At 34.9% G+C, this 14,511-nt stretch overlaps 1 protein-coding gene across 4 annotated transcripts; it reads left to right on the plus strand.

Annotated features, from left to right (window-relative positions):
- The first annotated feature begins 6,111 nt into the window (after positions 1–6,111).
- LOC116207619 (putative membrane-bound O-acyltransferase C24H6.01c) lies at positions 6,112–12,812 on the plus strand. 4 transcript variants are annotated; one of them, XR_004156952.1, is made up of 20 exons: positions 6,112–6,588; positions 6,807–7,018; positions 7,129–7,184; positions 7,890–8,071; positions 8,177–8,225; positions 8,700–8,803; positions 8,889–8,953; positions 9,373–9,443; positions 9,559–9,618; positions 9,706–9,819; positions 9,999–10,123; positions 10,332–10,383; positions 10,512–10,574; positions 10,670–10,779; positions 10,865–10,957; positions 11,065–11,146; positions 11,519–11,596; positions 11,705–11,780; positions 12,284–12,411; positions 12,490–12,812. XR_004156952.1 is itself a non-coding variant. In XM_031540647.1 (20 exons), the coding sequence occupies exons 2-20, from the start codon at positions 6,895–6,897 to the stop codon at positions 12,529–12,531; spliced, it is 1,596 nt and encodes a 531-aa protein (XP_031396507.1). In that variant the 5' UTR covers positions 6,112–6,588; positions 6,746–6,894; the 3' UTR covers positions 12,532–12,812. The 4 variants fall into 4 exon arrangements, 3 of the variants coding, with proteins under 3 accessions (XP_031396507.1, XP_031396506.1, XP_031396508.1); XM_031540647.1 differs by having other exon boundaries at positions 6,746–7,018; positions 12,362–12,411; XM_031540646.1 differs by having other exon boundaries at positions 12,362–12,411.
- The last annotated feature ends 1,699 nt before the right edge of the window (positions 12,813–14,511 follow it).

Below are 14,511 nucleotides of genomic sequence, written 5' to 3' on the forward strand. Positions count from 1 at the left end.
AAGTTGCAACTCCTGTTGGGATGGCAAAAGGGGAGAAGCGGACTGAGGTTGCAACTTTGGAGCCAGCAGCTGCAACGTCCTCTGTTTGTCATCTTCCCTCTCAAGAACCGATTTTGAGCTCGAAGATCATTAAGTTGGGACCCTTTTAAAGTACAAGTGGGCTCATCTTATCCATGTTTAAGCTTCATTTAAGAGGAAGAAACAAAGAAAGAAGCCTGTAATAAGTGCAAGAGCGACTTGGGAGAAAAAGAAGTCATCAATCCAACTTTTTATCCTCCAACAAGGCTGCAACTTAGGGAAGGAAAGCAAGGATAGCTGCTAACTTCTCTTGGACAAAAAGAGGAGCGGCAGTGGCCTTTAAAAAGAGGAAGGGAAGGCTACAAGGAGGCAGACCGGAACAGAGGAAAACAGAGGAAGAGAGCTGAACGTAAAGAAGGGAGGAGAAAGGGAGAAGAACAGAGCTGAAGCATTTTGGGTTGAAAAGAGAGATAAGGCTTGTGGTGAAGACGGGAAGTCGGGCGACAAGTCGAGACATCGACCTACCGAGTTTTCTCTTCACCTTTCTCTTCTCTTTCTCTTGTATAATGTTTATTTATGTTATTATGATGACTACCTTAGCCATGAGCTAAGCTTGACTTCTAGGATTCCGATGAAACTTGGTGTATTTTGATTCCGAGTACTCTATTGATCGGTTTATGGAATGATATGATGTGCTTATTTTATTTCCGAGTTTAATGCGTGTTGTTGATTGATCATCCATAATACCAATGTTGTGACCCAAACGAACTCGACGGAGTGAGTGAAGGTTTAGAAACGGTGTAAAATAGCCTTTGTTTGACTTCGATTAATTGTTTGGTCAAGTCGATTCAAGTGTAGAGATAGGAATATACTTGCATGCCCTTGGCACCCAAGAGTCGGGATAGAAGCTTAATGAATCTTATCTAATCGCAATAGTCATAGAAATATAGGATATTGGTTAGATTAGATATATTTTCCCAAGCAACTCAAACGATACTTAGGAAAGAGCACTTGAATACCAGAGTAGTGCAATCATCCATTTAGTAAACCGAGAGAGAGAGTGTAAGGGGTTAACAAACACCAAGGGAAGTCGGGGTCCTAGGTTTCCTTATCATTGATTGTCGTTAATCGAACTAGTTAATATCTTGCTAGTTTAGTATGTTCTCTACTTTACATCTTAAAATTATCGATTGGCTTGACTGTTATCCGAGTGTCATAATATCGATGCTTGGCGATACCATTAGCACAACTCTCTGTGGAACGATACTTTTTCTCGCCTCTCTATTACTTGCATGCCCCGTGTACTTGCGGGGAAACAACAGTCGCATATGCAAGTATTTCTGATGCGTGTCGCCATGTAATGTTTGTTAATTACATAATTACTGTTTCAGAAAGAAAATAATTAATCATAAAAATGTTATTTTTAATACTACACCAATTAAATAAAAAAGATGTATTGATAATCTATATAGAACTATATCGTTGCGTTAGTAAAACCTATAATTTAAATAAAAATAATTACATGGATTTTACCAATTCGAGTCATTATATAATATATAATGCATGGAACACTTAATCAAGTGAAGACACTAGTGATCTTTGGCCTCTTTAGCTTTCACCATGTGTCATACCATGTGATTTTCACTACGTTTCGTCATGTTATGTTTCTTATTACATCATTACTGTTTCAAAAAGAAAAAATAAATAATAAAAAATATTATTTTTTAATACTACACCTATTAAGTAAAAAGATGTATTAATAATCTATATAGAATTATATTGTTGAAATCTATCATTTAAATAAAAATAACTACATCGATTTTACAAATTCGAATTGGTAAAATTACAACACCATATTAATAAAATATTACACTAGTTTTACTCATTCAATTTGGTAAAATTGGTATATTATTTAATAATAAAATATTTTGTGAAATTCGAAATATAACTTACCGTTTTAATATGAATGGTAAGACTTACTAATAATATATTAAAACATTACATGGATTTTACCAAATAAAACTGGTAGAATTACCTCATCACCATAATAAAAAAAATCTTGCTTTTTTCATGTCCGTATTTATCATTGAAATTACTACTATTCATATCCAAAAAGTCCTGATTTTTTTCATTAACAAAGAACTTGTAATAAACTCGAGTAACGCAGGCAATAGGTAAAGATTAAAAAACTTTTGCGAATTTCTCCTGTTACTCTCAGCCGAAATATTTTCGATGAGAGAAATATTTATTTTGAAACACATGTCTAAAGCAAAAAAGGGCTCCCCTGGTCCCACCTGCCTATAAATATTAAAGAGCCTCAGATCAGAGAGATTTTCCCCCTATTGTCATTCGCCTCCTGGAGACCCTCCCCCCCCTTGTCTCTCGAACACTCTCCAGTCTCCACACATCCATTTAGTCTTTTCCATTTAACGGGGGTCTAATGTCTAGTTCTTTTTAAAAAAAAAGATTTACTTATCATAGAAAATATTTATGTGACACCACGCGTAAAGCCCGAAGAAACTCTCCGTCTCACTTTCATTTGCCTAAAACACCCTTAGTGAAAATAATCTTTATGCTATTATAATATTTAAAACAATGAGTTCGCATTTTTAACGTAGAACAATATTTTCGTTGCATGACCTTTCATTTCACCACCAATAGTGTTGTGGCATGTGACACGATATCATGCTGCCACGTAACTTATAGAAGTTGAAAGAACCAACACTTATTAAAAGGTAGAAATTTATATTTATAATAACTAGATGTTGTACCCATGCTACGCACGGAATTATATATATTTTTAATTTTTTGTATAAATGTAAATTATAAATATAATTATAGTAAGGAGTTATAAGATACTGAGAGAAATCAGAACCAAATAATTTTATTGTGTGGAAGTACTCTATGTGATGCATTTACATCATGCAATATCGTCTTTATCAGTACAGGAACTCAGCCTTCCAGGGACAACAATTGAGATGGAAAACTCTGACTCTACATGATATAGAGATGGAAAAGTCCATCTTAACGGATCCGTCTCAAAAAGCCTTGTCCCAAACTAAAGAGATGAAAATTTCCGTCTCAGTAAAAAATGAAAGGGAAATTGGAGATAGAAAAATTCATCTAAACTTCATAGATGAATAAACCCGTCGCTAATTGAGACAAAAAAGGGGACGTAATTTGTTGTCTCTACCTTAGAGACAGAAAGAGAGACAAAGCTTTCCATATATCCATTAGAGAGGGAAAATTTCGTTTTTCTCTTTGTCTCAATCCTTGAGACCTAAAACTCATCAAAAAATATAAAAAGAAAAGAAAATAATTATTTTGGCCAAGCCTACAGGGAGCACGAGCTTGTGTGCACCAACCACATATACAAAGGGTGCAATGCACCTCTGTCTCTTTAATTGTGTGGGCTTTCATTCGCGAAGACTCGAACCAAGGTCTTCACCCTAGTGCTCCTGTGTATTACTATCTAGGCTACTCCCATTTATTGTTACTTTTTAATATTTCATTATATTTATTATTATCTATTTAGAATAATATTTACTTTTCTATTACTTATTTGTTAAATGCTTGTACTCTTATTGTAATTTGTACATCTTTCCTCATACTATTAATATTTTGTATGTAACTTATTTATTATTTTATCTACGAAAATTATAATGCACAATCGTTATTCATCTCTATTATTTTAATATTTTTAAAAAATTTTATATTGACTTTCTTTATAATTTATATTCATATACCGAACTATTTCTTATCTCATTTACACTCAATATCAAAACTAATGTGATCAATTAATAACTTATTTGATGCATTTAATATGCGAGTGATCAAATTATTTAATTTTCAAAGTGTGAAACCTAAGAGGACTTTCAGGTTTTACAAAAGGTGAAGAAGAAGATTCGGAATGAAAAAAGAGAAAAAAGAAGAAATTATATTCGAAATATAAGAAGTATCTGGATCCATAGAGACAGAGATTTGAGATAGAAATTTTCGTCTTTATGTGGATAGAGATGGGAATTTGAGACAAATATTTTCGTCTCATTATTAAGAGATGAAATTTTCCGTCTCTTGATCCGTCTAAAAAAACAAGACAGAGTTTTACGTCTTATTTTCCTTCTCTTTGATGATATACAGAATTTCCCATCTCAATTTAAAATTTCCTTTGCAAAACTAAGACAAACTTATTTCGTCTCAAAATTTTGTCTCTATAGTAGAGACAAATTTTGAGACGGAAAGTGTCATCTCCATATTAAGAGACAGTCTTTTTCATCTCCTAATTCGTCTAAAATAATGAGATAGAGATTTCCTTCCTTTTTATCACATATCGGATGATAAATGAAATTTTACGTCTTAATGTCAAAATTTCCGTCTCAAAATAGAGACAATCTCATTTCTTCTCAAAATTCTATCTCTATATGACACTATTCCTATTTCTCAAAATTATTTCATGCTAGTATTGTACACGATTATATTATCATTTTATAATCACATGAAATATCTACCAAATAGTTGCATGTTAGGAGTCATTTTAATTTCAAAGAAAACTCATTTTTTTGTTATTTACAAAAGGAGGATGAACTTTATATAAATAATTCAAAATAATTAAAGCTAATAAAATAAAATATGGAATGTGAGAAACGATTTTGAATGCAACAATGGACTGTTTTTATTGAAACAGGAGGGAGGATAGGATTGTGGGGGAATCTGGAATGGGTAGTTATATTTTCTTAAACTTCCTCTCATCCATTGGATCTTAATTATTCATTGTATATCTTCAATTGCATGTTAGGAAATAGGAAATTAGACTAAGCTAGTTTTCTTCTCCCTTCTATAGAAGTATGGATGTTTGATTATTTAATATGAACTTCTATAATAATAATTTTCAAGCATATAAGGAGTTATAAATGAAATGAGCAGTTATGATTTTGTTTTTAGTACATAAGCATGTAATTGTGTTTGCCTATCTCGGTGAAGATTATTGAAAACATGAAAATTGTAGGTCTTTTTAGATTTTTTATGCACTCTTCCCGAATTTCATAAAATTAATTAATTGGATTCATCTTTTCATTATAGTCATTTAATCAATCTCACAGGTCAAAAGTCACTTAACAATGAGCTGAGGGCTTGAAAATTCAAACGACGACGTTAATCCTCCCTTTTCATTTCACAAATATATATTATATAAAGATTAAATGTAATTATTGTTATTATTCTATTGAAAGGAGACTATGGTGGGTGCGAAATCACAATGTTTGCTTCCAATGTATATCAAACTTTACGTTTAAAACTTCCAATGTTACTTTACACAACCGGAAAAATCATAGCACCAGAATTCTACTTTGGCATAGTGGAGACTCTTCGTGATTATGAAAAGAATTTCATATATCCTAGATTGGGGCTATGGCAGTACTTTCTATTATATAAAAGTATTAGATATGTTATATTTCTTGAATTAACTGTTTTATAATATACTTCCACAACTCAGTTGTAAAAATCGAAAAATTCTATTTGTAGTCTCAAAAAAAAAAATACTCAATCATTCTACACATGTTCCAGTATCAAGAGTAAATTAAATAAAAATGCACTCTAACGAAGGTATATATCCTCACACCTCATGAGAAGAACAAAAGAATAAACTCTCCCGCCAATAGATTGGACTCCTACTTTGTGACTTGAAGTTAAAAAATATTATGGTAGTAATTGTCACTTTAACTATAGATTATCGATTATTTTATTTTCTTAATAATTATAGTCCGCACACGGGTTTAACATCTAGTATATGTTATGGTACTAATTATCATTTTTTAATTTATAATTTTCTTGCTTAGATTTGATTACTGTGTATAGCAAGAGTTAACATCTAGTATATATCGATGGGCTATGAGGATTAGTTGGACGAGTTTAATTGTATCGATTTTTGGAAATGCAATCTTTTCCTTTAAAAAAAAAACAAAAAACTCTGTAGTTAGCCCAATTCAACACAAAAAAGGGACTTTAGCCCAATTAGATAGAAGATATTCTTTTACCACTAATATTCGGCCCGGCCCATAGTCGAAGCACTCCCTTTCCCGGCCGGCGCCCTCGCTTTTTACAATTCCGACGGGGACGGATTCCGACGGCCGTGCCAGAGCTTCAATCCATGAGATCGTCAGAGAGCCGAGCGATAATCATCAACCCGACCGGAGAGTTACAGGCACAGTCACCAAAAGCTCTTTCCTTTCCTCCCCGTTCACAGTCATCTCGCAGATTCCTTTCGTCTTGCTTCTCCATCAGAGCGCATTGAACCCTTTGCAATTCATCGTGAATTTGTCGTCTCGAAGCTGTCAATTCCTCTCCTTCTGTTCCGTGTCTTTGACTTTCTTCTTCTTTGATGCGACTGGAAATGCGGTTTTAGCTGAAACCTTCCCCTCTGTCAAGAGGTTTTGTCTGCTCGAGCAGTTATACTGTACGCTTTCTGCTTGCATCCTGCTTGTTCGTCGAACAAAGCTGTGCGGCTGTGACTTGCTGTATGGTTAGGAAGAAGTGAATCAAATTGCATAACAGTGTTCTCATTAGCAACACAAGGTGAGCTCATTATTATTTCTTTCGTCTTCTTTGGTCTCTCCTCTTTCGGTTCTGCTTTTTGTTTCTTCTATTCTGTTGGTCATTCTATTTGATTTCCGCAATTTTGCCTCTTTCCGATTTTCACTGGGTCCCTTTTTTTTTTTGGGTCTCGGCTCAGGGAATGTAAACAACGGGGAAGATCTCCCTGATGATTTTGTTCTGTGGTTTGGTGTTTGTAGAGGTTGGTGCTTTCTGGGCAAATGGATCATCCGCAGGGACAAGAAGTCTAAATGCTCGTGTGATGCAAGATTAGCTGCAAAGAGAAAAATGGCTATCCGGAGTAATAACAAGAATGTTGTGTCATGGAAGAGGAGAGAACTTCCATTTTTGGTTCTCTATGCGATTGCTTTTTACGTGATCATCATTCGTAGATCTCTGCAACTCTCTCATGGTAATGATGTACATCACTAGCTTCAGTCACTTGCTATTGGATTTTCTTTTAAAACCCTTTGTCTTTGCCTCCTGAACTTTTCCTGCATCGGGTCTATCTTCCTGTAACAGATCATTACTCCAAACTCTACGGGTTGCGACCGGGTTTTCTTGCTAATCGACTCAATGTATGCTTCTCATTTCTCATAGTTTATAGCTGGAAATAGATTCGAGCATAAGAAACTGCTGGATAAGTTTGGGGTTTGTGCAAGGATGGAGATTTATTTCTTATAAGAGAAGTTTTTGAGGTTGCTTATCCCTGTGCTGTAGCTGCTTCGTGGGCAACTCTTTATGAGATTCATATCCTGCTGTATCTAGTGGGTACTAGAGTAAAAGGAGACAATCAAGATCTATCAAGACTCGAGACTAATGTTATTATCCCCTTAAACCAACTTCATTGTAATTTTTTAATTGATGAATACGAGTATCCTTGCATCTGACTTGTGGTGGTAAATTTTAATGAATCATGATAGCTAATTTAAAGTACGATGTATTTAAATTTTAGTTCATTATATACTTTCTTTCTATATTAGTATACTAATCTTGATAAAGTTGTAAATGTGAATAAGGAATTATGGGTGAGATAGGTGCTGCTTGTCTGTGTGAACTACTACCAATCGAGTAATTCAGGACTTCAAGTTATTGTGCATGGATATCATTTCAGTTATATGTTGAATTAGATTAAGTGATCGATCTCCAGTTGAGATTCAATAATTGTAGTCTAAGCTCAGTTGGTTAAGCATTTGTGGATCATCATAGCTTTGAATTGTTAGTGCACTTTGTTAAGTTTACCATACTTAGCAACGTCTTCCTACTTTATATACCTTATGCAGGATGTCTCAGATGCACAATGGAGAAACTTCCGTGGGAACTTGCCCATTCTTACTTTTGTTTTTGGAATTTTTGCATTGACTGCTAATATTATGAGAGCATGTTTTGGACTGAAAGCGAGGGGAATGTCGTACATTTGGCTTTTTCTTTCTTCAGCTTACCTGGTATACCTGCATGGAGCTTGGTAAGTGGTGCATACAACTTATTTCATTGTAATCTAATAACAATTCGAATTTCTTGCTGGTTCCTCAGGATTTCTCTAACAGATTCTCTTCTCTGTTTGTTGTAGCATTATATTTGTCATGGCAATTGCTTCCCTGAATTATCTTCTCGTCAAGGTAAGAGCCATGCCTCAATATATTGGTTTTATTAATTATCATCTGGTCATTTATGTAAAAATTGCAATCTTTTCAATGAATATTCAGTTCCATTTGATAGAATGGCAGTATGATTAGTGCTTACAAAGACAATTTACAACACAAAAGAGCTCATGAAGGAAAAGTTGGCAGCATTATAATGAAAATAGATATCCACGTCCTCTCTCTCTTCCTTGTTGGAAAAATATAAAGTCGTTGGTCCTCATTTATTCGATAATGTAGACCAGGATTGGCAGCTTTTTATGACTGTATTTGACTTGAATAAGTGAACAAGCATTTGGAGACAAAAAGTAAGATTTCAATTTACGTTGGATGAATTGGTCAATTGGGAAGTTGTCAAACAATAAAACTGGAGCTAAGAGTAGCAGAGAGATATATATATAAAGAGGAAAGATCTTTTGAATTTGTGAAACTTCCATGTGTATGTTTCTGCAGATATTTGCCAGGACAAAATACTTCCTACCACTATTATGGATCTTCAACATATTCTTTCTGATATGTAATCGTGTTTATGATGGATATTCATTCTCCATGTTTGGGTTAGTTCAGTCAGCCATTTTATTGATTTGCTTCGTCCAATTGCTAATGGTTATCATGATAATAAACATTTTATGTTGTGCATAGGGCCCATTGGCAGTACTTGGACAATTTCCGGGGTACTTTTCGGTGGCAAATTTGCTTTAACTTTGGTACTTTCTTTACCTCCTCTCTGTGTTTGTGTTATTATGTTTTATGTGGATTTTCTTTAAAATTTCATGTATCTGCACTTCTCCTTTTCAGTTTTTCTTTGTCAGAAATTTCTATAAGACCACGCAGCATATCACATATATTGTGTTTCATTGACTTCCAAATTTTGTCGATGCTAATAAATTAATTGCCATGAAGTGAAATGACTACCAATTTACAGGGACATGATGTTTTATGAGCATTTGCAAATTGGAAACTATAAACTAAGATTTTCAGTTGAGTGCCAATGGCCGTCCACTATTTGACTATTTCTTGTTTTGGTTTCTCTTTCATTCATTTTTCCTGCTTGTTCGCTGAACTCGACCGACACTCTTGTTCTCACTAGTACTTTTCTATGATTCATTTCTCATCTGGTTGGCAGTTATTTTGCGCATGGTGAGCTTTGGCTATGATTACCGGTGGTCAATTCTTGGTTCTCATTTCAACCACGAGGTGTCATCATTGTTTAAAAGTTTTGACCACTTCCTGTTCTAATCATCTTAATACCTTATCCCACTGTTTTTCAAAGAGTACCCGTTGCTAATGTTAGTGCGTTTGCTGAGCACAGAAACATGTTGAACATTGCTACATTTGTAAATCAGGAAAAGCATGCTACCAATTTCTACAGGTTAACTGCCGTTTTATTCTTCAATATGTAGACTATACTTAATTGATCTTATTCTTCACCTACAAAATTTTTATATTTTCTGTACAGGGAAAAAGTGTGACGAGTGACAAGTTTTCCCTCAGCATATACCTCTGCTATTTGGTGTATGCGCCCCTCTATATTGCTGGACCGATTATTAGCTTTAATGCATTTGCTTCACAGGTTGGGAATATACTTGCTAAGATTTGCATCTTTGATCTATTTTTTGTTGTTTGTGGTATCGCCCACAGAGGGTCATTTGCTAGTTTCAATTTCGTAGGAACTTACTTTCTTTTGTTATGCTTATTGATAATACAAATGGAGACAATGCTACTAATGGAATTGATGTGGCTTATGTGCAGCTGGAGGCACCACAGAGAAATTACTCGGTCAAAGACATGGCTTTATATGGGATAAGGTGGCTATATAGTCTTTTCTTGATGGAACTGATGACGCACCTGCTCTACTATAATGCTTTTGCCATCAGGTTAGTTTCTCAATACTCAAACAGTGCTTTTGATACAAAGGAATGGACAAATTGGGTACTGTAATGGAAAAGTGAAGTTGGTGGGTTTCTATGCCAATTCTTTTTCATTCCCTTCACGTTCCTTAAATCAAAACATGAGAAAAGATTACATAATATATATTCTTCCAGCTGCTTATCTACTAATCACATTTGATTCTGTGAGGACCAGTGGCATATGGAGACAGTTATCACCCATGGACGTATTCATCATCGGGTATGGGGTAAGAGTGTTTACACAATTGTTCTGGGAATCAATTAGAAGTACCTTGATTCATCTCATTTCTCAAAAAATTTTAGAAAAAGCACTAAATTATGATTTTCTATCATAATGTTGATGCTGCTGTTATAGGTCTTAAACTTTATGTGGTTAAAGTTCTTCCTGATCTGGCGCTATTTTCGGCTCTGGTCACTGGTATATATTTGATCTAATATGGTCAACTTTTTGGGGTCTTTGCCTTTTCCTTGGTTGCTTATGATTATTCCCTTCGATTACTATTTGTCTTATAGATATGTGGCGTTGAGGCACCTGAGAACATGCCAAAGTGCATCAATAATTGCTACAACTTGGAAAGTTTTTGGAAAAATTGGCACGCCTCTTTCAATAAATGGCTTGTAAGGTGCAAATTTTCTTCCTCTTCATGTTTCTCCTCTGTTCCTCTCAGAAGTATGACTTTGAATTTTTTTAAAAATTTCACTGTTTAGGTACATGTACATTCCCCTAGGAGGTTCTCAAAGAAAGCTGCTCAACGTTTGGGTAGTATTCACCTTTGTCGCATTGTGGCATGACCTAGAGTGGTAATTTCAGCTCTTTAAACAATATTTTTCGTGTTTCCTCATTGTCGTTTTTGAAAATTATTGGTTAGCTCATTATTTGTCTTGTGATATATTGGTTTTAAAAATAGGAAGCTTCTTTCATGGGCATGGTTGACTTGCTTGTTCTTTGTCCCCGAATTGATATTGAAGTCAGCAGCAAATGCTTTCAAGGTAATGACTGTTTTCAGTGCATTTTGTCTTTTCCTTTGTAATACAGTTTGTTTAGGTAATAAAATTTAAGGTCTCAAACAACAACAATTGTGCGATCCAAGTGTCTAATGGTTAGCTTTCTTTAGTTCTATTCTTCCAAACCACTCTAAGTTGAGTTAGTTGTAAAATCTGTACCTGTATTGCAAACATCTTTCATTATTGAGTTAGTTGTAAAATCTGTACCAGTATATCTTTATCAGTTTGGTGGATCAGTTTCGACTAATACCATCACTAATTTGGTAGAGTGATATACTATATTCTTGTTCATTTCCAAGTCATATGCGTATTCAAGAACATAATAATGGCTGTATTCTCTTGTTTATCTTAATCTAGATCGAAAGTGCTCTTGGGGAGTTATTTTTCCGTGAAGTCAGTGCACTTGCCGGTTCAGTCACAATCACTTGTCTTATGGTCTGTTATTTGCTTCTCATGCGTTGCGCATCTTTTATTCCTACTTTTGTACATTAAAAAAGCTCTTTATATTATATTGATTAAATATTCAGCGTCAACACTGTTCAGGTTGCGAATCTTGTTGGCTTTGTTATTGGACCATCTGGCATCAATTGGTTGATTTCTCGATTCCTCGGCAGAGAAGGTATGCCTAGAAGTGATGCAGCTTTCACTTTTTCTTTTTCAATGCCCATCTATTCTCTCGACAGCCCGTAGAAAATATTAGTCAGCTCTTTTCTATTCCGCGTCTTCTTTATATGTGAGAAATTTTTGCGGACGTATTTTTCTTCCGATGATTATCCAGACTTGTTAGGTCTGGAGATGGGATCAGTCCATGTATGGACAAGCTGTAGCTTGACTTGACTCACAAAACTGGAGTTTAGAAAAATCGAGTGTTATTTTTCAAGCTGCAGCTAACTCAAGTAGCTTAAGCTCAGTCTTCTAAAGAGCTCGAAAAATTAGACGAGCCCGAGTATCAGCAAGTTGATTCTGAGTAGCTCAGATCATGGTTTAATCTAATTATTTGCTTCGCTGTCATATGATGGGTGTTTGTTGGGCTCCTAGACAAGACATGGCCGGTTTTGAAGACTCTTTGCAATGGTCTTAAGCAACTTACTAAGCCTAAATCTTGTCATTTTCAAAACTTAGGTCGATTTTTATTCCATTGAAAGCTCAGATCAGTTTCAGAACCAAGTACGAATTCCCAACGGTATTCTAATCTTGCAGGACTCCCTGTCCTCCTTGGCTTGTTTGTGACGTTCTATGTTGGGACAAAGGTAAAACAACTGACCTTTAATTCTTCCAAGGCAAAATGCACGAGAGAATTAGAGTACTTACCTCCAACTTTTTTGTAGCTCATGTTCCATATTGAGGATGCCAAAAGAAGAGCTCACTGACTTCAAACTTTAGACTGCCGCTTTTTCCCGACCAAATATCAGAACGTGGGACGAATTATATTAACTTGCAAAGAGATGAAGCTGCTGCTTCGGGATCAATTGACAAGTTCAAGAATCAAGACACTCTAGGAAGCAGTAGGCTTGAGTAGCTGGTGCTAGTCTGAGAATTTACTGTTCCGACCATCGTTAGTCCGTTCATGTCTGGATGCTACTGTACTATTGACTGCTGCATTGTATAAACTTGCCGGAATAAAATTCTAATCGACTCTTTTCCCTCTCCATTTTTATTGTCCAACGTTACTCCTGCATATGTTTGCACAACTAATGTTACTTAACAAGGACCTGATCAAAAACAGAAACGGACGTTTTCCCATTTCCGGTAGTGGAAATTTTCCAAGAAACTTCTTAATCTGCAGAAGCAGCCTTGCCTTGCTCATATTTTCCATGGCACAGTTTTCTTGATGTACGTCGGAAGAATTCTATTTATCTTAATTGACAGTTATTCTCAATTGACAATTTTCTCTGCGAACTCGAATAGCAATACTCTGTTCTCGTTCTGCAGAGAGCTTGCCAATTAACCCGCTGTACATAGTGAACTTCTTAACCTCGTTATCGCTCGTCTGGTTGGTGGACGTTGGTGTGGTGAGATTGGATGCTGCACCGAGGCGGCGTTTATCCAGGAGTGCGCATTTTTCTTCCATCTTCTCAGTACATCTTTGTTTGATCATAATCAAATAATTAGTTCCCCACTACTGCAGCCGGGCTCGTTAGTTAATATAACTTGAAAATCAAGTCATGTTTCTATAAGTTGTAAGAATAATTTAATATAATAATTACATAAATCGAGAGGTAGAGACATATTCTTTCAAAATATATATATATATATATAATGTTTTAAAATGAATTTTTTTTCGATTTAGCGACTGAATATTCAGCTACGCTCATAATAAGAGATGTTTTCTATTTGCAGAATAATGTTTCATGCTTGTATGAAATAAAAGCACCGAGATGGTGGACTTCATGAGTGTAACCAACGTGCTTGCGCGAGTTGGAGTTCTTATAAATGCAAAATATCCAGGCGGGGAGAACTTTATCCCTTATCGACTCAACTCGACTGGATTAGTCGGGACTTAATTGGACTTCCGGATACTTGAGTTCACACCGAAAAAAAAAGAAGAAGCCAAATGTGGCACTAGTCTTTTTCTTCTTTTTTTTCACAAGAGAGATTCATGCCTTAGTACAATAAAATATAAATCATAATCGCTAATAAGGAGTACGAGTAATCATACCGAATATTGAACTTAGAATCTCTTAGTTACCACGTGAAAACATGAGGCATTGCACAATACCCTCTTTGATTTCAAATGTGCATTAGTCTTTTGTCATATCATGTATCAAAACGCCAAAAACCGTTAAAGTTCCACACTTCCACCACCGCTTACTGACCAGTAAAATTAGCAAAATTATGCCAAATTTTCGGATTGTATAGTGTGTTAAATGACAACTTACTAGCCATATGATTCGCGCTCAGACATTTACGTTATTTTATTTTAAAATAATATACTTTCGCAATCTTCTTTTATGTTCAATTTATCCCAACCAAAAAGAATATTTCGCTTATATTGATATTTCAAATCGCAATTAAATTTTGTATTGTTACATGCGAACATATATATATATATATATATATATATATCATTCAAATTGTGGAATTCAATGGTTAATAACAAGGAACTATATTCATCACTGATTCATTTTGTTGAAGACCAAGATGCACTGAGTTTGAAAAAGAATCTAGTTTGATAAATAATCTAGGAAAAAAATAGCACTGAAATTAAATATATATTTGTATAAGGAGTATCTGTAATTTATTTATTGACCACGTGATGATAAAAATTTAAATCTAACTTAATCTTTATTATTTATACATACATGTCGATCGGAATCATAGTTCACGACATTAAGCAACTATCCGAAGAG

This window comes from Punica granatum, chromosome 5 (genome assembly GCF_007655135.1).
Source record: "Punica granatum isolate Tunisia-2019 chromosome 5, ASM765513v2, whole genome shotgun sequence".
Classification (NCBI taxonomy): Eukaryota; Viridiplantae; Streptophyta; class Magnoliopsida; order Myrtales; family Lythraceae; genus Punica; species Punica granatum.